The following is a 25,548-nucleotide window of genomic DNA, read 5'->3' on the forward strand; positions in this document are numbered from 1 at the left end:
AATATAAATGGAAATAATTTTTTAGTGTTATAAGTTAATCCTGTACTGAGGTAATTACTGAAATACAACTGATAAAGAATACTGCCAATTTTTGATAATTAAAAATTAACATTTATTAGAATGCTCTTTAATGAGTTCAAGAACACGTTGTTTACAGCTGAGAACAGGACTCAATGTCATTTATATTCCTTGTTGCGTTTCTGATAGTTCTAAGCCCCTAAATTAGACGACAAAGGATTCTAATGTCTTCTTTGAATTCCTTTGGAATTCCAGATCAAAGGTTAGTAATCTACCACAGTAACAGCTTAATTAGATCTTCTTTTAGTTTGTTGAAAGCAAGAGAGCCAGAAACTACCTGATTCGCTAATGATTTATAAGCCGGGCTTTATAACCATTCACTTTTACTACTACCGTCAGGATTTTCCAGGGTTTGGTGCCCCTGAGGGTTCTGTTCTCCAGCAGCAATGCCTGGAAGCGAGGAGATGTGCACCTTTTCGTAAAGAGGAAGCATGGGGGATAAAGGGGGTAAGTAGGAAGCGATGCCTTGGCCACAGGCTCATCCCCAGGCAGATGGGTTTTAGGACAGTCCGTCTCCCTGTGCCCGTGAATCCCTTGGAGAGTGAAGACCAATGCTTGAAAGCATTATGAAGCAGCTACAAAAGGCCAATGAAGGAAGATCACAAAAAACAAGGCTTACCTGTTAGGCTCTATATTCTTCAGAGTGGGGTCAAAAGCTGTGCTTTGCCCACCAAAAGTAGGTGGGTTCCAACCTGCAGTAGAAGGAGCACCCACAGAGGGGAGGAGGGAAAGTTTCTGTAGGAGCCAGGAGGGTCCTAAACCATCTTGGGTTTTGGATAGAATGTAAAGGACCAGTGTGGAAGCTGGCTCTCTTCCTCGGTGATCGGCTGGCTACCAGCATGTGGGTTTACTTAGCGATTCTGAGCCGTCCAGTGATGTTTAATAGATTAATATTTTTAATTCCTTTTGAAATCTGTGATCCCCGGTGGGAATCCTTTCTTGATTCAAGCTATTTCCTGCAAGAACACGGTTTCCGTATTGTTTATGGCCTTGTCCTTGGCACAGTCCTGGCGCACACCATCCGCATGAAGGACACCCAGCAGTGCAGCTCTGAGAGCACCTTGTCGGCCAGGCTGGGACTGCGGAGGGGTCGAGGACACCCTGAGTCCCCCACCTCCTGGACGCACAAGACTTTAGGAAGGCTTTACTCAAAAGCTAAGATTATTTCTAATAAAACCCAGCAGATGTTTTCTAGCATGAGAGCTGTTTGCTTAGCACCAGGACTGGCCTGTGCACACAGCTGTAGTCACCATGTGCCAGTGCTTTCTTTACAGAAGCAAGACTTCAGCTCTCACCCCAGCCCTAGGAAGGTGATATCATATGGTCAGTCACGTACCTGGGAAAGGAGGAACCTGGATTTGAACACAAGAGCCCATGACGGTAGGAATTTACCCCTGTACTGCCTTAAAAGAACTCCCCAAAAAGTTAAAAATGAAATGAAACTTCCATGTGTGGCTGTGTGCACAGTCCTGGCCATCCTGGAGGGCACGGTTACTCCGAGCTCTGGTTCCCGTTACCTCGAGGTGGTTTATGCAGACAGACCATGGCCTGTAGGAGGGCAGGTCCCAGACTCACTGGGTCACTCTGTTGTTGGAGAGGCCACCCTCTCCTTCCTCCCATAAAGCACACTTCTCAGACTGGTGAAAGACCACTGCACACACATGTTCATGTTAAAATGTGAATTTTAATTGTAAAAATTGTATTCTGTAAATATAGTTATATCCACCTCTGCACACAGCTTGGTTCAGATATATACAGATATGATATACACGATGTTATTTGTACCACAGAACAAAATCCATTAAACATTTACTCCTAGCTCCAGGATTAACCCCAGCTTTCTTTAGGCCATTAAAATCATTACCATTCACAACGGAACAACATACCTATATGCACTAGTATTCAGGGTAAAATTTATCAACTGTCAATTTAATTAATTTCATACTATGAGGTAAAGAATTTAAACAAAAATAGATTCAGTGTCTCTTATTGCTGTAACTCTTATGCTGGGGTGTTAATCAAAATAGGGATTTGACACTTAAGGCGACAGGGGGGGGCTATGCTGATCCTAACAGGAGAAAAATAGGAAAACCATTTTTCCAAGACTACAAACTATTCCTTTTTCAGAAAAGGTTTATTTCCCAGACCTATAAAAAAAAAAAAATTTAGCCAACAAGCTTGGGTAAATAAGAGGTTAATTTTGCTTTCCTCTACTCTGTACCCCTAGAGTCTCCTACCCAGTCTGTCCAAAAGCACAGAATTGACACCCTCTGTAAGTCTGGTCTTCGTGGGCACTCTACACAAACTATTCCTAATGCTGCCTTAAATATTTTTGTCGACTTTTATCTTCTCTTGATTTGGCCAAAGGAAGTTTTCACTCCAACGTCAATGAACTATATTTGCTACCAGCTAATTCAGTGACCACCGTTGTGGATCATCCCAGGCTAATTTCTAAGGCCCTAACCTACCCGTGTTCCCCAACTGTCCTCAGAAAGCAGAGTAAATGTATTGTTAGCCTAAACCGGCATTCTACAACAAACGTAATTCACACCCATCCTTCTACCATGGTAAGTAAATAAATTTTCTGAATTTAGGCTATGTTAACACTAACAGCCCATGGGATGCTGAGCTTCTAGAATAAAGAGGGCTTTATTTCTCTATTATCATTTATAAGCACTAGAAAAACTCTTACTTCCTTTCTAAATGTGCAGTTTCATCCAACTGCCCCTGTATTCCAGCTCCAGAAAAGAATTAAAGTGCCAGGTTATAAAATCACACCGCTCCAGTAAGCAGCTCACTAATCAGCATTATCACGTTTACACGCTTTGTACGGGAATTTTCCCTAAGGTCGGGGACTGTGTCATCCACCCCAGGACCGTCACGGTTCATCTCCTAGAGAGTGCGGTTAAGACCGCAGCACCGTCTCCTTATTCACACTCGAAAACAAAACTTTTCTATGGAGTCTCGGTTGCTTCCAGATTACACAACTTGGCATTTCTTCAAGGATTATAGTTTTGAAATGTCCTTCCATCTCAACATCTGCACACTCCATCACACAGTAGTATCGATAGAAAAATAAACTCCCATTTCTTATAAGAAAAACATTAACTTAATTCACAGTTGGCCTTTCTCCCAACACTCTTAGCAGCTCCTGGGAACAGAGGTATATTCATCTCACAACGGAATACTAAAAAATCCACGGCTCAGGAGTAAGAGGAGCCCCGGACTCCTCGCCGTCCCCTACCTGAATCAGAAAAGGGTTTTCCTGGAATGAGAAGGGACAGGTCGCATTTGCAGGAGCCTCACCACAGGGCCTGAAGCAGGGCTGAGAAGGGCGGTGGGAAGATCCTCGGGCTGGACCTCACAGGTTCCCGGCCTGCTGGCGAGGAACCAGACGGTGAGGCGGAAGCCCCTGCGTGATGTGTTGGTCCCGGGTTGCCTTTCTTGCCTATTTCAGAACCAATATCCTACGGAGCAAAGTTCACTATCAAGCTGACCGTGGCCTTTTAATTTTTTCAGCTCCTCCTCCCTCATCTCTGCAAGTGTGATCCATATGGGGACTTGGAGAAAGCGTCTCAACCATTCCCTGGGCTATACAGTTTTAGAAAAAGAAGGGGGGGGGAAAGTTCCCTGAGGTCCCTGCCTCTTCCCAGAAGGTTTTTGTCCTCCCATTAAAAGTTTAATTCATGACTGCCCTTTACAGAAGGTTCCCAAAAGGCCTCAGTTTAAAGGTGAATCATCTCATCTTTTTATTGCGTTGGAAGGGCTTTCAGTGTATCAAGACAAATAGCAAGTTTATCCTCCTAGCCACCAGAATGAAAAACACCCGACTCAGCTAGGATTTAATTTATCTTTACCTTTGTCTTCTAGCTAAAATGCCAGGTGGTTACGCGGATACATCAGTCCACACGGGTGGCATTTAGAACGGCCTGTGCCCTGTGCTACACTTAAAATTCTCATCTTGATTTTCACATGGAACAAAACAAGGTACATTACAGATGCAAGTTCTGGGCTAATTTATTTCTATTATTATCAATGAATTCGGCACCCATTCCCTGGCCAAACGGAGGAAGCTGCCATGCTGGACAGCCAGTGCCTTCCAATCCATGGCAGTCCTGAGGACGGTGCGTGGCCCCAGGGGGCACACCGGAACGGATCCACCCCAGGCCTAGGGCCTGCTCCATGCCTCATTAAAGCCCTAGCTAATTCTAAACAAATTGGCCCATATTTTTGGCTCTCATAGGAGATAAATCCTACCATTTCTGACTCTTCCTGAAGAAAGAATCCTAAGCCTGAGCACAGTTGGACATTTTCTCCAAGGCTGAATATTAGCGTCTGCCAAGCCTGCAGAATTGAAAAAAAAAAAAAAAACCACTTTAATAGGCCTTAGTCGCAATTTGCTGGACTTCAATAAACCTCAGGCCTGGATTCTTGCTTGGCCCCATTGGGAATCCTGCCACCTGGCTTTTCTCTGAGGACTTGATTCAGGAATGAGAGCAGCCCAGGTGTCTCAGGTCAGCAGTGTTTCCAGAGGAGCACGTGGCTCACAGCTTGGCATCAGATCAGGCTTCAAATTCTTGGAAGGGCCAAGCCAGCTGAGGCAGGGGAGGGGATGAGGTTCAACAGTCCAGGGGGGTCGCTCCCCGGCCCCAGGCTCCCAGCCCCACTTCAGGAATCCATGGTAATCATCCCTGCTGCTCCAGACCTGATGGACCCTACGAGGCAGGAACGAAGATGCTGGCCCAGGTCTTCTGAACAGAAGCAGAAAGGTTTTAAGGAAATCTTTCAACAAGGACTCGAAAGCAGGTGTGGCTTCTAGCTTCTGCTGTTACTACAGGGAGTCCTTCCAGGTATACCTTGCACCAGTTCCCCTCTTAGCGAAGGGGCAGCAAATGATGCCGGGTGCAGCTGCAACCTGGACATACTGTGGGGGGAGGAGGGGGATGGGAGCAGAGTCAGGTCCAAAGTCAGTCTTCGAAAGGTGAGCTCAGAAACTGGAGGCTTCATATCACAATCCAGGCAAGAAATACTCAGGGGAGGGTGGACAGTGACAAAGGGGAATACAGAGCCGGGGGGCATGCTGGACTTCCGGCCCCTAAGGAAGCTGGCAGGGGAAGGACTGAGTCCTTGGGTTCTCTCTGAAAAGGGCTACAGGGTGGCTGGGGGAGTTCTGTGTGGGGGTCGGCAGAGCCCAGGCTCACCTGCACACTCCCCTCCACACGCCCCCTGCTCTGCACGAGTGCGAGGGGACCACACAGGAGGCCTCGTGGCCGCCAGCCTGTTAGAGCCACGAGCTGAAAGGAGCCTGGAGCCCCACCCAGCATTCAAAGGAAAATACTGGAACCTCACTTTCACCTTATGACCTTTACATGAGCACCTGTGAACTTGGAGTTGCAATTCCACACACACACGAGCATTCGCGTGCAGAAGGGCACGGGCGCAGAAGTCCCCTTCCAACAACCAACAATGCCCTCAAGTCCTGAGGAAGAGGACCTATGTCCACCGAGAGAACGTGACCCTTCCCACCAGCCCTACCCCTGCTTCGGGCAGACCAGCCCCTAACTACGCAAACCTTGAGCCTTCAGACAGCACTGCCATGACCCAGGTCAGAAAGGCCGCTCCTTCCCCAGAGACCAGACATCGTTGCTCTTCAAGGAAAGAGGTGGTGAAGCTTCTTATGTAAACACATGTATTACCGACACGATGGTAAACCCACACTGCAGAGGAGAGAAGTGTAGTAGTTGTACAGTTTATGTGTCAATGCCCGAACTTCTCTATATATTTACATAAAAGAGGTTACTTTGATGAACCAATATGCGTTTGCATTTTTATATGTGAATTTCTTTAGTCTTGAATCCCGCATCAAGGAGCTACAGTGAAATATTTCTGAATAAAGCAGTGAGCCCTAAAAAGCTAGTCTTGAGATAGGACATGTGATCCATCCGTCCGAAAGTTATTTCTTTGTGTGGCTGGAACCCAGTCACACACATGGATACGTGGCGAGGCCAACGACACAGCCAGGCAAGAAGGTCGAAAGGGAACAAATCGTCACCAGTAACCCAGGAGCCCGAGTCAAAATTGGAAACTCTGTCCCAAAAGACCTAAGCTCTGCGTGCGAGAGCCGGCTTCAAACAACTACCGTCTCCTCTAAGTTGGCACCCCTGGAATGCCCAGAAGAGAAGCAGCAGCAGGGCCCCACGGGAGTCGTCCCAGACCAAAACGTGTGAGGGGAATACGGGCAGACTCCCCCCTGACCTCAGGGGTTCCAACCACTTCCCTAGGTGAAGGCACTGTCAAATTCGCTGACAAATGTGTTAGTCTCTGGCCCCAATTACTGAGCTCAGGGAATGTCATCTCTGCCCAAGAGAAACTTGTGAAGCCTCCAAATTGGTAGAGTCTTGCTCTAAACTCTTGAGTAACCAGCTCAGATCCTTGCTCGATTACGGAATCCACTGAATCTCTTTTGATCCAGAAGCCCTGCTAGCAACGTGTCCGGAGGACACATTCTCGGGTGGAGAAACATCTTTTCCATCCTGTTTGAACCCCAACTGCTCTACACCTTTGGTGGCAACCAACGTTACTCTTTAAAAATACCTAAATTACTTCCAAGAGAATAGTTAGCCCTTAAAGGAAACTAAACGGTAAAGTGAATTTGCTTGCAAGGTCCGGGGCCATCCCTAGAGGAGGGGGATTCGGAGAGAGGAGGAGTATCACACTGAGTGGCCGCTAATCTACTCTGAGGAAAGTCTCAAGGCTTCATTCTACAATTTTAGTTTCCAGCTGGCTGGTAAGAGAAGCCTCTTCCTGTCATTCTGTGCCGAGAGAGGTTCACACTTAGTGAGAGAAACATCCTTTTGTTCCTCTTCGAGGGCTCTACTCACATGAACAGAGAAGACGCAGATCTGCCCTACTGAACAGGAGAAAGGATCTGACCTCAACACTGGACTCCCAGAACAGATAAAAACCCTGAAGGGTCAGGAGGTCTAGCTTCCACCTTCAGGAGGTGCACATCCAAGGCCACTCCGGACAGTTCTCTCAGTCTCGAGTACCTCAAGGGATGGAAAATCATAGAGACTTTCTCAACAGTCCACCCAGTATTTCCAGAGCTCGGCCCGCTCCTAGTGATATATGGCCTCCACCACATTCCCTCAAGTCACTCAATATGGAGAGGAAAGACTCAGCTCTGACAACCAAACCAGGCAGCAGTTCTGGGAGAAAGTGGTAGATTCCAACATCGTACCAAAGCAGGACGCAAAACCAAGGTGGTCTCGTCTCACCACTAGGGAGGAAGGGAAGAAAGGAGATTGCAAAAATCACATTTGTTGGAAAGTATAAACCATAATCCTTTGCATCAACTTAATAAAAAATGAGGTCTTCTGGGGCCCAGTGTGAAATCCCCAGGTGAGAGCGGCTCACCAGCCTCGGCTCACTCTTCCTACGGGCAACAGGGGTTGTCAATGACCAACATGACGTCGATGCCATAGGCCTCCAGCAGGTCCATCAGAAAGCTCCGGTCTCCTTGGGGGTCTAGACCCATGCCGCGGGCATGCTCAGCGGTCAGAGTTTTATCTTGACTGGCAGACACCTCCAACAAAGTCTGAAATATCCGGTTGTTTTGCTCTAGGAAAAACCTGCATTCACAAGACACAGGGAAGGGGGAGGGGGGTGGGGTGCCAGAGGGCAGAAAAAAAAAAAGTCACCAAATAATCCACACACAAAAAACCAAAACTACGTCCCTTTAATATGCTTTCAAATGGTTTCAAAACCAGAAACCTTTCTGAAAATAAGGAAATAGGATCAAAGTTCAAGGGTTATTAAACTAATACCCAGTTTAGCAAAACTATGGACATTAATCAAGCATGATTAGCAAAGTCTCTGAACGAGCAACGGCCTGCCTGCCAAAGACCAGCCTTCCTGCGTTAAGGTTACTATACATACCATGTTCCCATTCGTGGTGTTCCTCCGTTTCTCAGTCATAAGGGGAAGAGAAAGAAAAAACAAAACCAAGAAACCCCCCCCCAAACCCAACCCTGATAATGTAGTTCTCTGACATCAAGACTTAATATGAGAAACTAAAATTCACCTTCAGAGTCCCGGCCAGGCCACTGGAGCCAGCAGCAGGGGCAAGCTTTTGTGGGGACAGAGCAGGGCCCTGAAGCCAACTGCCCCCAGCCTGAGCCACCGCAGTGGAACCCAGGGAGCAGGGGCAGGCACGTCCCCCAGCCAGCGGGGCTAGGAGGGAGGGGTCAACGAGGACACAGAAGCCTAAGCCTAGCTGTGGCCACCAATACTACCAAAGATCCCCATTATCCTTGGGTATTTGTTTTCCTTTGATTAGCCTTTTTTTTTTTTTTTTTTTTGGGTGGTGGTTGGGGGACAGATGATACACAGAACATGATTTAATTTACAGTAGGTACTACAGAAGAGTCATATTGAGGAAAGGCATGAACTGTCTCTCAACTTTTTAGCCATACTCCACAGGGCTCAGTCGCAGCAAAGGCACCCGGTGCCCGAAGCAGCTCTAAATGCCCAGGAATTTCAGAGACAGTGGGGGGTGTCAGACCTTGCCCAGGCCGCGGGCTCTCTGTTCCCCGTCAACACCGGGTAGGCACGGGCGAGTGCGCTTGGGGAGTGCCACGCTTTTGTCAAAATGTCAACCTTTAGTTTTCGACCCCTGAGTCCCCCGCAGTTGGAGCTGCAGATGCCCTTCCCGGCCCCCACCCAGGACACAGCGACGGAGCACCCCCCAGGAAGCTGGTGGACCCCAGAAGCTGGCAGACCCATTTCTGCTTCGAGTCCGGCCCTGCCCTCCCCGCTGGCGCCGCTTCACACGGCTGCTCCTGCTCGGAAAGGAGAGCGACACCCCGAGGTGTCGGGACCACGGCTCCTGCCCCGACCTCCGCCTCTCACTAGGTTCAAAAGTGAAAATGTCTGATTTATCCCGTAACACTGGATGCAAGGAAGGGCTTGACTTGCACGGGGCGATGGAGGCCGAGCCCCCGAGGCCTGAAGGACACACATCCACGCAGCGGACGTCGGAGGTAACGCTCAACGGGAAGAAACAGGGCTCCTGGTGCTCTTAACCTCTGCTGCTTCCCTCAACTCCTCTGGGGGCCCCCGGCGGACTCCGTACAGGCCCCGCTCTCTGTGTCCCCGGCAGCAGTGAAGGACGTCCCTGGGCTGCCGCGGGTGACGGGGGAGGGCTGGAGGCCCGAGGGGCTGGGGCCCGGGCTGACTTACAGCACAAAGAGGTCCTCCTCGCACGGGTTGTAGTCTTCTTCCACCTCCTGGGAGTACAGCAGCATCTGCCTGTGGTGGAGGAGGCCCCATCACGCTCTGGTGCTGCTGCAGGACCCCCCCCTGGGCCGGGCACCTGCTGGGCCCCCTGCCGGGAGGAGCAGCCCCAGCACCCCCCTAGCCCCGCCCCCCTCCCGCAGGGAGAGGCGGACAGGAAAGGAATGCACAGGGCCCGGAGGCCCTCCCGCGGGCCGGGCCCTGTGTGACCCCAGGCAAGTGGCCATCGTGCTTAACTGCCCAGCAATCAGGTGATGATGTTACTTTTTTCGCTGCTGATGGCAAATGATATCATTTATTCCACAGCACAGCCACATTATTGAGAGTTAGGGGAGCAGGCCCGGGGAGGAAGCCCATGGAGCAAGGCCTGGAGCAAGCCTGGGGAGCAGGCCCAGGGAGGAAGCCCGGGGAGCAAGGCCTGGAGCAGGACCGGGGAGCAGGGCAAGGGAGCAAGCCCGAGGAGCAGGACCGGGGAGGGAGCCCGGGAAGCAAGCCCGAGGAGCAAGGCCTGGAGCAAGCCCGAGGAGCAGGACCGGGGAGTAGGACCAGGGAGCAAGCCCGAGGAGCAGGACCGGGGAGTAGGACCAGGGAGCAAGCCCGGGGAGTAGCCTGGGGAGCAGCCCATGGAGCAAGGCCTGGAGCAAGCCCGAGGAGCAGGACCGGGGAGCAAGGCCTGGAGCAGGACCTGGGAGCAGGACCAGGGAGCAAGCCCGGGGAGTAGCCTGGGGAGCAGCCCATGGAGCAAGGCCTGGAGCAAGCCCGAGGAGCAGGACCGGGGAGCAAGGCCTGGAGCAGGACCTGGGAGCAGGACCAGGGAGCAAGCCCGGGGAGTAGCCTGGGGAGCAGCCCATGGAGCAAGGCCTGGAGCAAGCCCGAGGAGCAGGACCGGGGAGCAAGCCCGGGGAGTAGCCTGGGGAGCAGCCCATGGAGCAAGGCCTGGAGCAAGCCCGAGGAGCAGGACCGGCGAGCAAGCCCGGGGAGCAAGGCCTGGAGCAGGACCCGGGAGCAGGACCAGGGAGCAAGCCCGGGGAGTAGCCTGGGGAGCAGCCCCTGGAGCAGCCTGCGGTCAAGGCCGTGCTCGCGGTGCTCTGCCTTGGGCCTCAGAGGCCCCAGAGAGCCTGGCAGGAAGGCAGCCCCCACGCCCCGGTAGGCAGGACAAGCCCCCAGGAGCCCGGCCCGTCACCTGCAGGCCCCCCTGGCTCCCGGGGCCACCGCGCCCCACACCCCGGCTCCCACCTCTGCTCGTTGAGCCGCCGGTACTTCTCGCGGTCGGCGCTGTTGATCTTCAGCAGGGGCTGCAGGTGGTCGTGGTGCGTCCTCACGTTCTGGTTGTCCACGTACACGTCATACAGTTCCCGCTTCTCCTCGAAAATCTTCTCGGTGGTGCCTGGGACACCCGAGTTCAGGGCATGGGAACCTAGAAGCCGGCCCCGGAGGCACCAGCCCGACCCCCGGGGGAAGCGGGGGGCCCTGTACTCACAGGCCACGTAGGACACCTCTACCTCCAGGCTCTCGATGTCGGCCACGTTCACGTAGAAGAAGGGCTTGGACTCGGGAATGGTGCCCCCGATGCCAGGCAGGGACACGTTGGCCAGACAGCAGCAGCAGTACACTGGGGACGGGAGGGCGGGCCGGCCTCTGTCCTCCCTTGTCGCCCGCTGCCCGCCCCGCCCGGACAGTCCCCTCCAGGGTCCCCTCCAGGGACGCCGTGGAGCCTCTGCGCTCGGCCGGCCCACCCTGAGTCCCCAGCGGGCTCTGGCCCAGGGGACAGGCGCGAGCCTCTCGGGCCCCGCGCAGCGCCCGATCCCAGGGGCCTCCCACGGTCCCCGTCCCACGTCCCCCGTCCTAGGCCTTGCTCATAGCTCCCGCCTCGCCCGGTTCCCCCCCTCCTCCCCGCTGCCCCAGGTCCCCCAGGTCCGCATCTGTCCTCCCCGTTTGCTGCTTCCCGTCCTGGGGCTGCATCACCTCCCCTCCCTGGCACTCTCCCCGAGGGACGCCACCCCCCCCCCAGGTCACCGCCAGGCCGCGCTCAAGTCTACCTCCAGGCAGCTTTCCCCCAAGGCCCCGACCCCACCGCACCAGAGCCTGGTGTTCACCCCGCACAACATCAAGGCTGTCACTCCCCGCTGGCTCCTCTGCGACCCCCACCTGGTGGCCCCACCATCCTCGTCATCCTGGACCCTGCGTCCACTACCTCGCACACATCAGAACCTCACAACCTGGGGACACCTGGGTGTCTCAGTGGCTGAGCGCCTGCCTTGGGCCCAGGGCGTGATCATGGGGTCCTGGGATCGAGTCCCGCATCAGGCTCCCTCCCCTGTGTCTGCCTCTCTCTTTGTCTCTCTCATGAATAAATAAAATCTTTAAAAAAAAAAAAAAAAAACCCTTACAACTATATGTTGGCAAATTGAACTCCAATAAAAAATTTTTTTTAAAAATTAAAAAAAAAAAAACCCTTATGACCCAATCACACGCCAACGTTTGCCAGATGTACCTCCTCAATGTATCAGAATCCATCCTCCCTCCCCATCTACGCGCTCTCACCAGCCTCTGGCCGCACCCCGAGCCACCCTGTGCCCCGCCGGGGCCCACATTCTAGAATCCACGTCCACCCCTGGCACTCCCAGGCTGAAAACGCAGGTTCCTCCTGGGACGGCCCAAAGTCTTCTGAACTTGGTCAACAATGCAAAGACTTGGGCAGTTTCTGCTCCAGGAGACTTAGGAAAGAAACCCCGGCTTTGGCTGCTACCTACCTCTATAGCACACGACACCCACAGGAGGGGGAGAAAATATCAAAATGCGCTTTCGAAGTAAGGCAAATTTCCAAAGGATGAGGATCTGTTCTCCAAAGAACTTGATAAACTGAGACATGCAGCCAGCCGGGTGTGTGATCTGGAAAAAAGGGGAAGATGACACGAGCCTGTTAAAAACTGTGAAAAAACAAAACAACACTAAAAATAGATAAATAAAATTAAATAAATAAATAAATAATAAATAAATAAAAAACAAACAAACAAACAAACAAATAAATAAATAAATAAAAATAATAAAATTTAAAAGATTAAAAAATAAAAAATGTGAAAAACTCTTCAGTACCGCTGTGGGCTAAACCCGCCACCCCAACCCCCTGCCCCCCAAGCTCCAGAGATCAACCAACAGATGCATTAAGGGATGGCTGCTTCCACAACAAAATGGTATTTTTCACTTTAAAGTCTCCCCTTCAGGGACGCCTGGGTGGCTCAGTGGTTGAGCGCCCGCCTTCGGCTCAGGGCGTGACCCCGGGGTCCAGGGATCGAGTCCCGCGTCGGGCTCCCCGCATGGAGCCTGCCTCTCTCTCTGGGTCTCTCATGAATCAATGAATCAATCTTAAAAAGTAAAAATAAAGTCTCCCCTTTAAACCAGATTTCCATACTCCACACAGCTCCCCTGGTGCAATGAAATGAAGTCTGACTTTGGGGATCCTTAGGTGCTCCAGGGCCCCGGTACCAAAGCAGAACAACTTTTGAAAAGTCCTAAAGAAAAGTTTCTGTAGTGACCCTACACCTGGACGAGAACGTTCAACCCGAGGCATCACTGAGCCCTGGAGGGACACAGTGTGGGCTCCCCCGTACACGGGGCCCGCGTGTCCGCGCAGGTTATGGGCAGGAGGACCCCCCGGGCCCCACAACCGCTGCTCGTGGGCCTCAGCTCTTCCCTCCTGCCAAGGCCATGGAGCCTGTCACCCCCAAGGGCTGCGTCTGGGAGCTGGACCCCCAGAAAAGCTGGATTCCCATGGGCTCTGCCACTCACTAACGGGAGGCCTCGGGAGAGCGGCCAACACCTCGGGTCCACTCCCCTGACCTGCGAAAGGGGGACCATCCCGTTCCTCACGCGGCTCTAGGACCAGCTGAGGACACATGACCTGCTCAGCGCTCAGGAGCTGCTGGAACGGGGCCCCCTGGCCCTGGGGAGTGCTCGGGGAGGGCCCGTCCACACTCGCGTGTCAGAAGCACTAGTGCACACCCCCCCCCCCCGGGGGCGCTGGCGAGAGCCCCAGAGGAGCGGCGCCCACCCCAAGCTGCGCTGGGCTTGCTGGCTGGGAGCCCTGGGTCCTCCCGCAGGGTGCCTCCCCCTTGCCCCCCGTCAGCAGAAAGGGGAGATCCCTCCCAGATCTCCGGGGGAGGCGCGGAGCCACCAGCCATCGTCGGGCTCCTCCAATCCCAATCTTGCACCCGAGTCTGGAGGCCAAGAGACAGGAAGGGGAGCCCGGCCCCCCCGCCCCCCACCCCCCGCCTCCCTCCAGCGTTGCTCTACTGCATGCAGGCCTGGCAGGGTTTTGTCCAGATCGCCTGCGCCCTGGGATCCCAGAATACAGGATTAACCCTTAATTCTAGTCCTACTCATTCATTCATTCACGGATGCCCAGATGCGCTCAGACAAGAAATACTTCTTATGTGCCAACTGTGCACCAAGCACCATGCTAGCAGCCTCCATCCAACTGTGCACCAAACACCGTGCTAGCAGCCTCCATCCAACTGTGCACCAAGCACCGTGCTAGCAGCCTCCATCCAACTGTGCACCAAGCACCGTGCTAGCAGCCTCCATCCAACTGTGCACCAAGCACCGTGCTAGCAGCCTCCATCCAACTGTGCACCAAGCACCGTGCTAGCAGCCTCCATCCAACTGTGCACCAAGCACCCTGCTAGCAGCCTCCATCCAACTGTGCACCAAGCACCCTGCTAGCAGCCTCCATCCAACTGTGCACCAAGCACCGTGCTAGCAGCCTCCATCCAACTGTGCACCAAGCACCGTGCTAGCAGCCTCCATCCAACTGTGCACCAAGCACCGTGCTAGCAGCCTCCATCCAACTGTGCACCAAGCACCGTGCTAGCAGTCTCCATCCACAACGAACGGAAGGGCCCAGCGCCCGCCCCCCATACAGCATAGAGCCTCCTGGGAGAAGCAGGTGCACAAGTGACCACATCTCAGCCTGAGGCCATGATGGGAGAGAACGGAGGCTGCAGGAGCGCCCAGGAGGTGCCCCACTCAATTCTCGGAGAGACAAGGAGGCCTTCCTGGAGGCAGCGTGTCTCAGCTTGGACATGAAGGATGAACTGGAGCGACGGTGTTCTTGGTAGAGCACCAGCATGTGCAAAGGCCCGGTGTCAAGAGACAACTCGTCATTTCCTGGGAACTGCCACTAGCTGAGGGCGATGTGGGAAGCGGCCACATGACAGACGGTTCTCCTGCTTCTACCTAAATCCATTTCCTCCATCTGGGCCTTGTTTTGTTGTAGCTTTCATAGGACACTCTCCTCCCTACTCGTGCAGCTCCTGCCTTCGCATTTCCCCTCCCACAGCAGGTACTCCAGGCTCTCTGGACTCCCTCGGATCCTCTCCATCCCTCGCCTCCCCTCCATCCCTTGCCCTCCAGCCTTGGGGCCTCCACGCTCCTGGGGCTCAGTCCCTACTCTCTCCCCCATGTCCTCACTTCCTGAGGAGGCGGGCATGTACCAGCCACTGTCAGAGCCCCTCAGAGAGGCCTCGAGCCTTCCTTCCTCCCCTGGCAGTGATTTTGGTCTCTGCAACCATCTCAGATCTAACCCTGACTTTAAAATTTTATTTTAAACCTCCCTTCATACGTTGTGTTGACTCTGTAAAAATTCATTGAGCTATATATGCATTTTTTTAAAACTTGTGTTTACAAAATATTATGTTTCAAGAGAAAGTTTCCACTGAACTTTCTTTATATGTACATACATGTGACATTCCATAAACCACCAGCGGAATCGTGTCACACATACCACGGTTTCGAGTGCTGTCCTTTTCTCCTGGTCCTTCCCTTCTTTTGTACGTATAAGCACCATCCCTCCATTCCTTACCTCACCCCCAGGTAATACATGGATTAGCAGCCTAACGTATACCCACACACTGTCCCACGTCGATGTATACATGTGTGTATCTATACCTACACCTGAGGCTGTAATTATTTTACAAAAGTGCCTGATCATATCACATACAGTTTTCCGCACTTTGCTATTCTCACGCAGACACTTCCTGGTAGACCTTCCATGTCAACGACGTGTGCCCTAATTCATTATTTATAATGACTGTATAATATATAATGACTATAAAATATTTATAAAAAATAAAAATATTTATATTTATAATGACTGTATAATATATGACTGTATAAAAATATTTATAATATTTATAATGACTGTATAATATATAATGACTGTATACAGATATTTATAATTTTTATAATGATTGTATAATATATGGGGCGTTCCTATTCCCTACCACTCTATACAAGGCTGTCTTAAATATTCTTAAATAGACACCATTATATTCTGGGGGTTAATGAATATAGAGCAGACCCTAAGGAGTGGGACTGCTACCGCAGAGAGCGCGGGTAATTTTGATAAGTACTAACAAATTGTTTTTTTTAAAAAGAAAGACCATTCACATTTCCATCTGCAACCCGTCAAAGTACCCTTCCCCTTGCATCAACCAGAGGTCGACATGTAAGTTAATGAGCTGCCCTCGATGGAGCAAAGGCAGAAGGCAATTTTGCTTTCTCTCCCTCTGTCCCTCCCTCACTGGAGAGAGGATCCGGGGACACCCAGGTCAGATGCTGGTCACCTCCCTGTGGGTTTGAGACAGCCCAGCAGCAATCTGATTCAGAAGGAAGGAAAAAATGGGTCAGAGTTAGGAGTGGTGAGAGAAAGAGCAGGTTCAGTCAATACAGACCCAGAAGAGCCCTAATGACCCTCTGACCATTTCTTAATTATTGCCTCTCCGGGCATGCCACGGCGCGGGGAAACCTTTACGCTGCGTCCTGGACTCCTGTGCCAGCTGGCTTCCTGGTATGTTCCTCCTTGGGGATGCAATGACTGGTGATTAGAAGGCAGAAGGAAGGGAGGAGCTCACTCCTGCTGGTATTTTGCCAGCAGCAGAGGACACCTCTGATTCCAGCCTCCAGCTTCACCCAGCAGCCCCAGCTCCAGCTGAGCCACGCCCCCCGCCCCCCAGAGGGGCCAGCATCAGCAGGTGCACGGGGCCTGAGACATGGGAGCAGGGCTGTGCAGGGCCCCTCCTCAAGCTCCCGTAGTTTTGATAGAGTCATCTCTCCCTGTGTTATCCCAGCCCTGGGAGGGTGCACACAGCAGGCAGCCTCTAAGAGGGCCCTCAGCGGTGCCCCCTCCTTGGTATTTACAGCCTTATGGAATATCCCTTCCCTGGAATAATTCACTTTAACCAACAGAACATGGCAACACTGCAGGACTGTCACTTCCCATTAGGTTACAGAGGATTTTGATTTCCATCTTGCTAGGAGACTTTTTCACTTGCTGACTTCGATGAAGCAAGTCACCATGTCGGAGAGACCGACCTGGCCATGGACTGGGGACCACCAAGAGGCAGCGGAACTGAAGGCCTTAGTCCACTAGCCCTCAAGGAAACCAGCCCCCTCACAACTGCATAAGCTTGGAAGTGGCTACTTCCCCAGTCAAGCCTTCCGACAAGACCTCACCCCTGGTTGATGCCTTGACTATGAACTCATAGGAGACCATGAAGCAGAGGACTAGCCCAAGCATGCCTGAATTCCCAGCTCACAGGAACTGTGAGATAATAAATATGAACTACTGTAGACCACTGATTTGGGGGTAATTTGTGACATGTACTAAATAACTAATAGAAGGTGGTAACCGTCTAGAATTACAAGTATCTAGATTCCTTGCTCCCTTTTTGCTCCTTCAGCCTTCCAATGCCTAGATTAGGGATCTCCTGTATCAAAGTATCTTGGGAATATCTAACATAGTTTGTGTTTTCCTGGCAAGACCCCCACTGGTGCTTCTTGGGTTCAAATTCCATGGTCTAGTATTTACGATTCTCTACGATTTGGTTCCAACCTATTTTCCCAATCTTTTCTCTCTTGGTCAGTTGACATAGAAATTCAATCCCAGTCAACCTACAGGCAGACCTTGTTTTACTGCACTGCACTTGCCTGGGCTGTGCAGATACTGCATTTTTTATAAGTTGAAAGTCTGTGGCAACCTTGCACCGAGCAAGTATGTTGGTGCCATTTTTCCAACGGCACTTGCTCACTTTGCACCTAGGCATCACATTTTAGTAACTCTTACAGTATTTCAAATTTTTCATTGTTCCTGGGGTGCCTGGGTGGTGCAGTCGGTGGAGCATCTGACTCTTGGCTTCAGCTCAGGTCGTGATCTCAGAGCGGGGGAGATAAGCCCCGTGTTGGGCTCCACACTCAGGGCGGAGTTGGCTTGAGATTCCCTCTCCCTCCACCCCTCCCATTCGTGTTCTCTCTAAATAAATTAATCTTTAAATTTTTTTTTTCATTATTATATTTGTTATGGTCATCTGTGATCAGTGATTACGACTCATTGAAAACACAGATGACAGCTTTTTTTTTTTTTTTTTAGCAATAAAGCAGGGTTTCATTAAGGTATGTACATTGGGTTTTTTTTAGACATAGTGTTATTGCACACTCACTAAACTACAGCATTGTGAAAACATAACTTTTGTAGGCACCGGGAAACCAAAAACTTCACCGAACTCACTTTACTGCAATATTCATTCTACGGCGGAGGTCTGGAGCTGAACCCGCAAACTCGAGCTGTGCCTGTTGCCTGCTCCCGTGCCATGAGCCTGCTTTGTGCTTTCTCACATCTACATCTCCATGGGGGGGTGGGGGGGCAAGCACCGGCTTTGGCACGGGTCCTATGTTTAAATCCTGGCCCTATCTCCTACTAGCTGTAAGGCCTTACGTAAGTCACCGAACCTTTACAGACCTCCGTTGGTTCATGTGGAAAACAGGGATGAGACAATCGTTCACTTTAAAAAGTGCTGCAACGGGTACAGATAACTAGCTAGCAGGATGGGGTGCAGGGTCACGGACCGTGGTCCCACGAGCCCTGCCTCAGTCTGGAATTAGGATCCCTCACCTCTCGCCCAGCCAAATACTTCAGGGACTCAGGACCCCTGGGTGGCTCAGCCGTTGAGCATCTGCCTTTGGCTCAGGTCATGATCCCGGGGTCCTGGGATCAAGTCCTGCATCAGTCTCCCCGCAGGGAGCCTGCTTCTCCCTCTGCCTGTGTCTCTGCCTCTCATGAACAAATAAAATCTTTAATAAAATTAAAACAGGGCAGCCCCGGTGGCACAGCGGTTTGGCACTGCCTGCAGCCTGGGGTGTGATCCTGGAGACCTGGGATCAAGTCCCACGTCGGGTTCCCTGCATGGAGCCTGCTTCTCCCTCTGCCTGTGTCTCTGCCTCTCTCTCTGTGTGTGTCTATGAATAAATAAATAAAATCTTAAAAAAATAAATAAAAATAAAAAAATAAAACAAATACTTTAGGGACCCAACTCTTCTTCCAAGATGCCTTTCCAGAGTTTTCCCTTAAAGCCCTGGCATGATTTCTCCACCAGGGAGCCCTGTATCCCCTGAAGTATCTTGTGACCACCTCCAGGGGAGGGAGGAGGAGGAGCTTCCCATTCATACTCCTCTCTGTACCCTCCCGACACCTAACGCTTGTGAACTGTCAACGAACACATCCAGGTTCACAGGCAAAGTACTTCAGAAAAAACACATAGTAAAGGAATATCAGGAATACAAAAACTATGAACTATTGTATCTATTCATCAAATTCTTCATCTTTTCAGTTCTGGTGTCTGGTTTTAAAATATCGAAGCCAACAACAGAATCAAATCCACCTTTTCCCTGCTAGGGACCCACCACGCCTGGCCTGCCTCACATCACCATACATGGCTTTGCACCATGGTCAGAGCAGAGTCTAGAAAGCACATCGTTGCCTTGTGTTTTAAAAGGATCCAAATGTTTGGGTCAGAAACCTATCAAAGTCAGACTCTGGGCATGAGCCCAAGACATAAATTCCTTATGAATTAAAAAAATAATAATCAACAGCCACCGTAGCACACACGAGCCCAGGACCATGTGTGCGTGTGGCCAGCCCTACCTTCATCTCAGGGTACATGTATCGGTGGATGGAAGGCAACCAGTAGACGGGGGGCAGGCTCCCACCTCTCCCCGGACCGGCATGGAGCACCCCTTTCTTGTCCTCATAGAATGCAGCCAGGTGGGAGTAATGTCCTGGCGTCTCCAGCTGGTGTCTGCAAAACACACACACACACACACACACAGTGAGAAGAGCTCAGGCCCAGTCTGCCACTCACGTCCCCCACCACAAGGGCTTCTAGAACCCTCAGGGACGAAGTGATCAACTGAAAAGACCTCCATCCTATACTGGTGTTAGGCAGGTCCTTAGGGAAAGCTCACATGTGGGGTCTGACTCTCCCTGACACCACGGAACACACCGCCCTCTTCGTGGGAAACGCACAGAATGGACACGCTTGGACTGATGTCTAATGTTCTCGAGCAAGGCGTGCTCAAGAGTGTGTGCCCCTTCCCAGAGCACGCTGAGACCGGGGCAGTTGGCAAGACCACAAACCCCCGGCTTTATTAAAGCTGCTCTCGGGATCCCTGGGTGGCTCAGTGGTTTAGCCCCTGCCTTCAGCCCAGGGCGTGATCCTGGAGTCCCAGGATCAAATCCCAGGATCGAGTCCCATTTTCGGGCTCCCTGCATGGACTCCAGCAGATCTTTCTTCTTGAGGAGAGTGGCAGGGGACAGGTCAACCCATAGCACCCCCATTAAACATAATGCCACACATGGTACCCCAGCACTCTTGTACTTGACTTGAAGGCGGGATGCTCCATTGTCCAAATGGTTTGGGGCTTCAACCCGGCTTTCTTGGTTTTAGGGACAGTTGACAGGGTTCCCCACAGCCCAGTCTCTGCAAGCCCAAGCACTTGGGGTGGGAAGGTAAGAGGTCCTGAGTTTTTTATCACATTATTACCCAACGCAGAAAGTCGGGCTCCCTGTTCAGCAGCAAGCCTGCTCCTCCTTCTCCTCCCTGCTTGTGCTTTCTCTGTCATTATCTGTCTCTCTCTCTCTCAAATAAATAAAATCTTAAAAAAAATAAAAAGAAACAACCTAAAAGCCTAATAGCAGTGATATAGTTAAATGAATCATGATACATCTATACACCAAAATGCTTTGAAACCACCATGATGTTGAGAACCATTATGCATGATATTCATGGAAAGGTTATCATACCAGCTTAGACATTTTAGATGCTGAATGACCTCCATATTCTTTTTTGTTTTGTTTTTAAGATTTTATTTATTCATTCATGAGAGAGACAGAGAGAGGGAGGCAGACACACAGGCAGAGGGAGAAGCAAGCTCCATGCAGGGAGCCTGACACGGGACTCGATCCTGGGACTCCAGGATCAAGCCCTAGGCCGAAGGCACGCACTAAACCGCTGACCCACCCAGGGATCCCCCATATTCTTTTTTAAAAATTGTATATGTATATATTTATACATGGGAAAAGGACTAGAAGGATATAGATGTTAATAGCAGATACGTCTGGATGGTGGAATCACGTTCTTTTTATTTTCTTGAGCTTTTGTCTCTTTTTCAGTCTTCTACACTAATTATATGATAATTTTACATTTAGTCTTTTACACTTTTCATTATGGAAAATTAAAACTTATACAAAGAGTAGAAAAAAGAATATTAAGCTCCATCATCCATCACTTAGCTTCAACAATGATCAATATTTTGTCAATACGGTTACATCTACATCCTGTCCCCCCACTGCCATTCTTCTTCCTGGAATGTTTTAAAGTAAATCCCTTATCATAACATTTTACCCATCAACACTTTGGTATACATCTTTAACTGATAAAGTCTATTTAAAAAAGAGCATAAACAGCATGCCATTATCTCGCCTAACAAAATAATGAAGCCCAAACACAAAATAATACCCAGTCCACACTCAAATTATACCAACTGTCCCCAAAATGTTTTAAACTTGGCTGTCTGAATCATGATCTAAGCAAGGTCCAGAGATGTGGCTACGTGTCATAAGTCCCTTTTATTTCATAACACTCCCTCCTTCTTTTTCTATTTTTTTTTAAATTATAAGATAGTTCTCCAGCTTCTGACTAATGAGAACCAGTCACAGAAAGGACTAACTGGAGAAATACTGAAGCCAAGAGTCATGGAGGCAATCTAATAAGTTTGGGATATGAGAAATAAGAATGGATAGAAAACACAGATTCAGTGTTTTCAGAAATCAAGTCTGGTTAATTTAAATATAAGTCACCAAAAATCTTTAAAATATATATATATGTCACTGCTGCTGTCAAATACAGCCCTGGCCTGGACCTGGGCTCACCTCACATGCTTCTCTCCCCCTCTACTCTCACGGGAGTCCTTCCTCTCAAGCCCTCTGTAATCCAAGCTAGAAAGCCTTTCTAGCTGTGACTCAAATTCTAGAAGCCATGAAAATATTAACGAATTCAGTGAAGAAAAACATCCGCATGACAAAAAGTCATGTGAAAAGATGAATGACAGGGGCACCTGGGTGGCTCAATGAGCTGAGCGTCCAACTCTTGATTTTGGCTTGGGTCATGATCTCAGGGTGGTGGGATCGAGACTTGTGTCAGGCTCTGTGCTCAGTGCAGAGTTTGCTTGGGTTTCTCTCTCTCCCTCTCCTTCTGCCCCTCCCCCAAAATAAATAAATGAAATCTTAAAATAACTAAAAGATGAATGACAAAGTGGAAAAAGATTTTCAATTTATTCTGCAAAGCACAAATCTCCCTACTACACAAAGAACTCCTAGAAATTAATAAGGCCAACAACAGAAGGAAGGAAGGAAGGAAGGAAGGAAGGAAGGAAGGAAGGAAGGAAGGAAGGAAGGAAGGAAAGAAAGAAAGAAAGAAAGAAAGAAAGAAAGAAAGAAAGAAAGAAAGAAAGAAAGAGAAAGAAAGAAAGAAAGAAAGAAAGAAAGAAAGAAAGAAAGAAAGAAAGAAAGAAAGAAAGAAAGAAAATTGGAACCAAGGCTAGAAATGGTTCACAGAAGAGGAAAAGCGAATGACTCAAATAAAAAGATGCTCAATCTCACTCATAAGAAAAATGCAAATCAAAACTATACTCATGTACCATGTTTTACCCATCCAAATGCCAAAAAATCTCAAGAGTTTTATTTTTGTGTTGGCAATGTTGTAAGGAAACTGCATTCTCCTGCATTACAGCCGGGAATGCAAAATGGCACAATCTTTATGGAAAACAATTTGACAATTGTCTATTAAAATTACAAATACCTCTTCCTTTTGAACCACCAATTTCATTTCTGGAAATTTAATGTACACATATTCTGTTCATATGTGAGATGATACTTGAACATAGGTATTCAGGGCAGCATTAGTTGTAATAGCAAAAGACCGGAAATGCCCAAATGTCCATCAATAAGAGACTTGATAAAATGTGATTCTTCTACATAGGGCACATATATAAGAAATTATAAACTCTCTGTACTGATGTGAGAGCATGATCTCCTAGATATATAGCCCATTGAAAAAGGCAAGGTGTAAAAAATGACATGTATAATCTGATACCTTTTGCATGAAAAGGGGGGAATAAGAATATACATTTGTGTTTCCATACACACATTTTGGAAAGATAGATGGAAAATTAATGGTAATTACTGGGAGTATTGGATGGATATAGGAACTGAATGAAGTCTTTTTTTTTTTTTTTTTAAGGTTTTATTTGAGAGAGCAGGAGAGAGAGCATGAGCAGGGGGAGAGGCAGAGAGAGAGGCAGAAGCAGCCTGCCCACCGAACAGGGAACCCGACTTGGGGCCCGATCCCAGGACCCCACGATCACGATCTGAGCCTAAGGCAGACGCTTAACCAACTAAGCCACCCAGGGGTCCCTAGACTTTTCATTTTATGCCAGTGGTAGAGACTGCCACTCTCTTCTTCTCTGAGTAACAGAACTTTCTGATTGTTTCTCGTCACACAGTCACCTAGTTAAGGACCACAACTGCCAGACCTTGCTGCTTGGCATGGCTAGTGACAAAGAACTGGCCAATGGCATGTAAGTAGAAGTGATGTGTTTAACTTGGGGTGTTCCTGTGTTTTTCCTCTTCCTGCAGGCCGGAACATGACCTGGTAATGGTGAGTCTGCTTCTACCATGAGGATGAGGACAATACTCTAGGAGATAGGAGCATATAAGACTCAGGTCCCAGGATGACCCAGCAGAACAGAGGCATCTACAGCACTGGACTGCTTCTCCAGTGACTGTGACTCCTCTGAGTCACTATATCTTGAGTTTCTTTGTTGTAGCAACTTAGCCTGTACAGCCAAAGCAGAAGATGGTGCAGAGAAATGAGTTATGTCTATCAGGAAAGACACTGTGGGGACGCCTGGGTGGCTCAGTAGTTGAGCATCTGCCTTTGGCTCAGGTCATGATCCCTGCTTCTCCCTCTGCCTATGACTCTGCCTCTCTCCCTGTGTCTCTCATGAATAAACAAAATCTTAAAAAGAAAAAAAAAGACAAGACACTGTGGCCTTTGGCTTAGCATCTGGCAAGGGACAGTGGTGAGAGAAGAGGCGTTACAGACCAGAAAGCTGGTAGCCCTTGTTACACTTCTGCAAACACTTGCTAGAACTTCAGTACCTTGGAAGATAGGTCCTGTGTCACCTGAACTTGTAACTTCAGGGGGGGCACATAGAAGTAGAATGTTGACTGCTGCTTATTTTCAGTGACATCCTACCAGAAAAAGATGAAAACAGGGAAGAGCTGGCCAGTCCACAAGCTGAAATGGAAGGAAATGCAGCCTAGGGCAGCGTGTTCTGAGTTCTGCAATGTAATTAAATGGAGACTCCAGTGGTTTGGGGATCCCATGGGACTGGAAAAGTCAACTGCTTTTGTACCCAAAAGCAGGAGGTAAGAATTTCTTTCAAAGCTTCTATGAAACTCTCCAGTTAAGAGTGGAGTCACATATTTGCAAAGATCAGATTTAGGGCACAGCCTTGAGGCAGCTGCCATTAAAATGAGGAAAAGACGGATAGGCCCAAGAACAGACACCAGTAACTATTCTGTAATCCACTGATTTAAAAACTAAGACCCCAAAGGAATCTTTGGCAGTGGAACTGGAACCGATTGGAAGCAAACAGACCAGAAGCCTAGTTAGTTTTAGAGGGATCTATATTGTCACGCGCCTAGTCTATAAAAGTCTGTGACTTCTCAACCCTTAAAGAAACCACTACACCCCCAAACCTACACCAGCAGGAAATGTGTTCTCCAGCGATGCAGCCTCAAGAAGATCATGTTTTGGGAACGCCTGGGTGGCTCAGCGGTTGAGTGTCTGCCTTTGGCTCAGGGCATGATCCCGGGGTCCTGGGATGGAGCCCCACATCGGGGTCCCTGCAGGGAGCCTGCTTCTCCCTCTGCCTGTGTCTCTCATGAATAAATAAATAAAATCCTTTTTTAAAAAGAGATCATGTTCTCCAGTGTCTGCTTTGGAAGTGGTTATGATGGAAAATGGACAAAGAACCTCCTCGAGGGCAAAGTCAGGAGCGGTGAAGGAAAACGGGCAAGGGGATTGTCAATAATAGAACCACGCTTTCAATAAGGAACACACTGCTCTGCCAGGACAAGAAGCCTCCGCAGTCCCTGCTCAACAGAATTTCATCATCATTAGAGACTAATGGCTGTTTGGGTTTCTCACCCTTCCTCTTTTCCAAACAGGAGTTTGCACTGTGGTTCTTATTCCACCTTTCTTTTTTTTCTTTTTTTTTTTTTTAAAGATTTGGGAGAGTAAGAGTACACGTGCCCATGTGAGCAGGAACAGGGGAAAAAGGCAGCGGGAGAAGGAGAGAGTCCCAAGCAGATTCCATGCTGAGTGCAGAGCCTGACTCGGGGCTCGATCTCACGACCTTGAGATCACAACCGGAGCAGAAACCAAGAGTCGAAAAAATAAAAAAAATAAAAAAATAAAAAAAAGAAACCAAGAGTCGGATGCTTAACCAACTGTGCTCCCCAGGCACCCCCACTTACTCCGCCGTTTATATTGTGTTTGGAAGGTGCGGAGTGAATGGATTTGTCTATTGTTTCGTAGGATTTTAGGATACGAAGAACCCTGTGTTGATCTGATGAAAGGACCTTGCATCACCCAGAAATCCTGGATTTTAGACTAGAAGCATTAAATGGATGAGCCTCTATGAGGTTTCTCTTGGGGTGAGCGGGATGTCCTTTACATGTGGGAGGAAGAGGAAAAGTGCACATAGATATCTGACTAG

At 49.6% G+C, this 25,548-nt stretch overlaps 2 protein-coding genes across 4 annotated transcripts in view; one reads left to right on the forward strand and one right to left on the reverse strand.

Annotated features, from left to right (window-relative positions):
• AGK (acylglycerol kinase) overlaps window positions 1-4,477 on the forward strand; it is an 80,718-nt gene extending 76,241 nt beyond the window's left edge. Inside the window, exons 17-18 of the transcript XR_012007955.1 lie at window positions 418-525; window positions 1,353-4,477. The gene's annotated coding sequence lies outside the window, so the exon portion shown is untranslated. The remainder of the gene's footprint in view (window positions 1-417; window positions 526-1,352) is intronic.
• The window catches only part of DENND11 (DENN domain containing 11), a 46,422-nt gene continuing 22,616 nt past the window's right edge, over window positions 1,743-25,548 (reverse strand). For 2 of the 3 annotated variants that reach the window (XM_072777459.1, XM_072777462.1), the window contains exons 4-9: window positions 19,349-19,502; window positions 12,126-12,264; window positions 10,853-10,984; window positions 10,609-10,759; window positions 9,319-9,387; window positions 1,743-7,709 (exon numbers count right to left, since the gene is read on the reverse strand). In XM_072777459.1, the coding sequence (XP_072633560.1) occupies window positions 7,514-7,709; window positions 9,319-9,387; window positions 10,609-10,759; window positions 10,853-10,984; window positions 12,126-12,264; window positions 19,349-19,502 (841 nt within the window). In that variant the 3' untranslated portion in view covers window positions 1,743-7,513. The remainder of the gene's footprint in view (window positions 7,710-9,318; window positions 9,388-10,608; window positions 10,760-10,852; window positions 10,985-12,125; window positions 12,265-19,348; window positions 19,503-25,548) is intronic. The other variant, XM_072777460.1, reaches the window with a different exon arrangement.

The sequence above is a fragment of the Canis lupus genome, chromosome 15 (genome assembly GCF_048164855.1).
Source record: "Canis lupus baileyi chromosome 15, mCanLup2.hap1, whole genome shotgun sequence".
Classification (NCBI taxonomy): domain Eukaryota; kingdom Metazoa; phylum Chordata; class Mammalia; order Carnivora; family Canidae; genus Canis; species Canis lupus.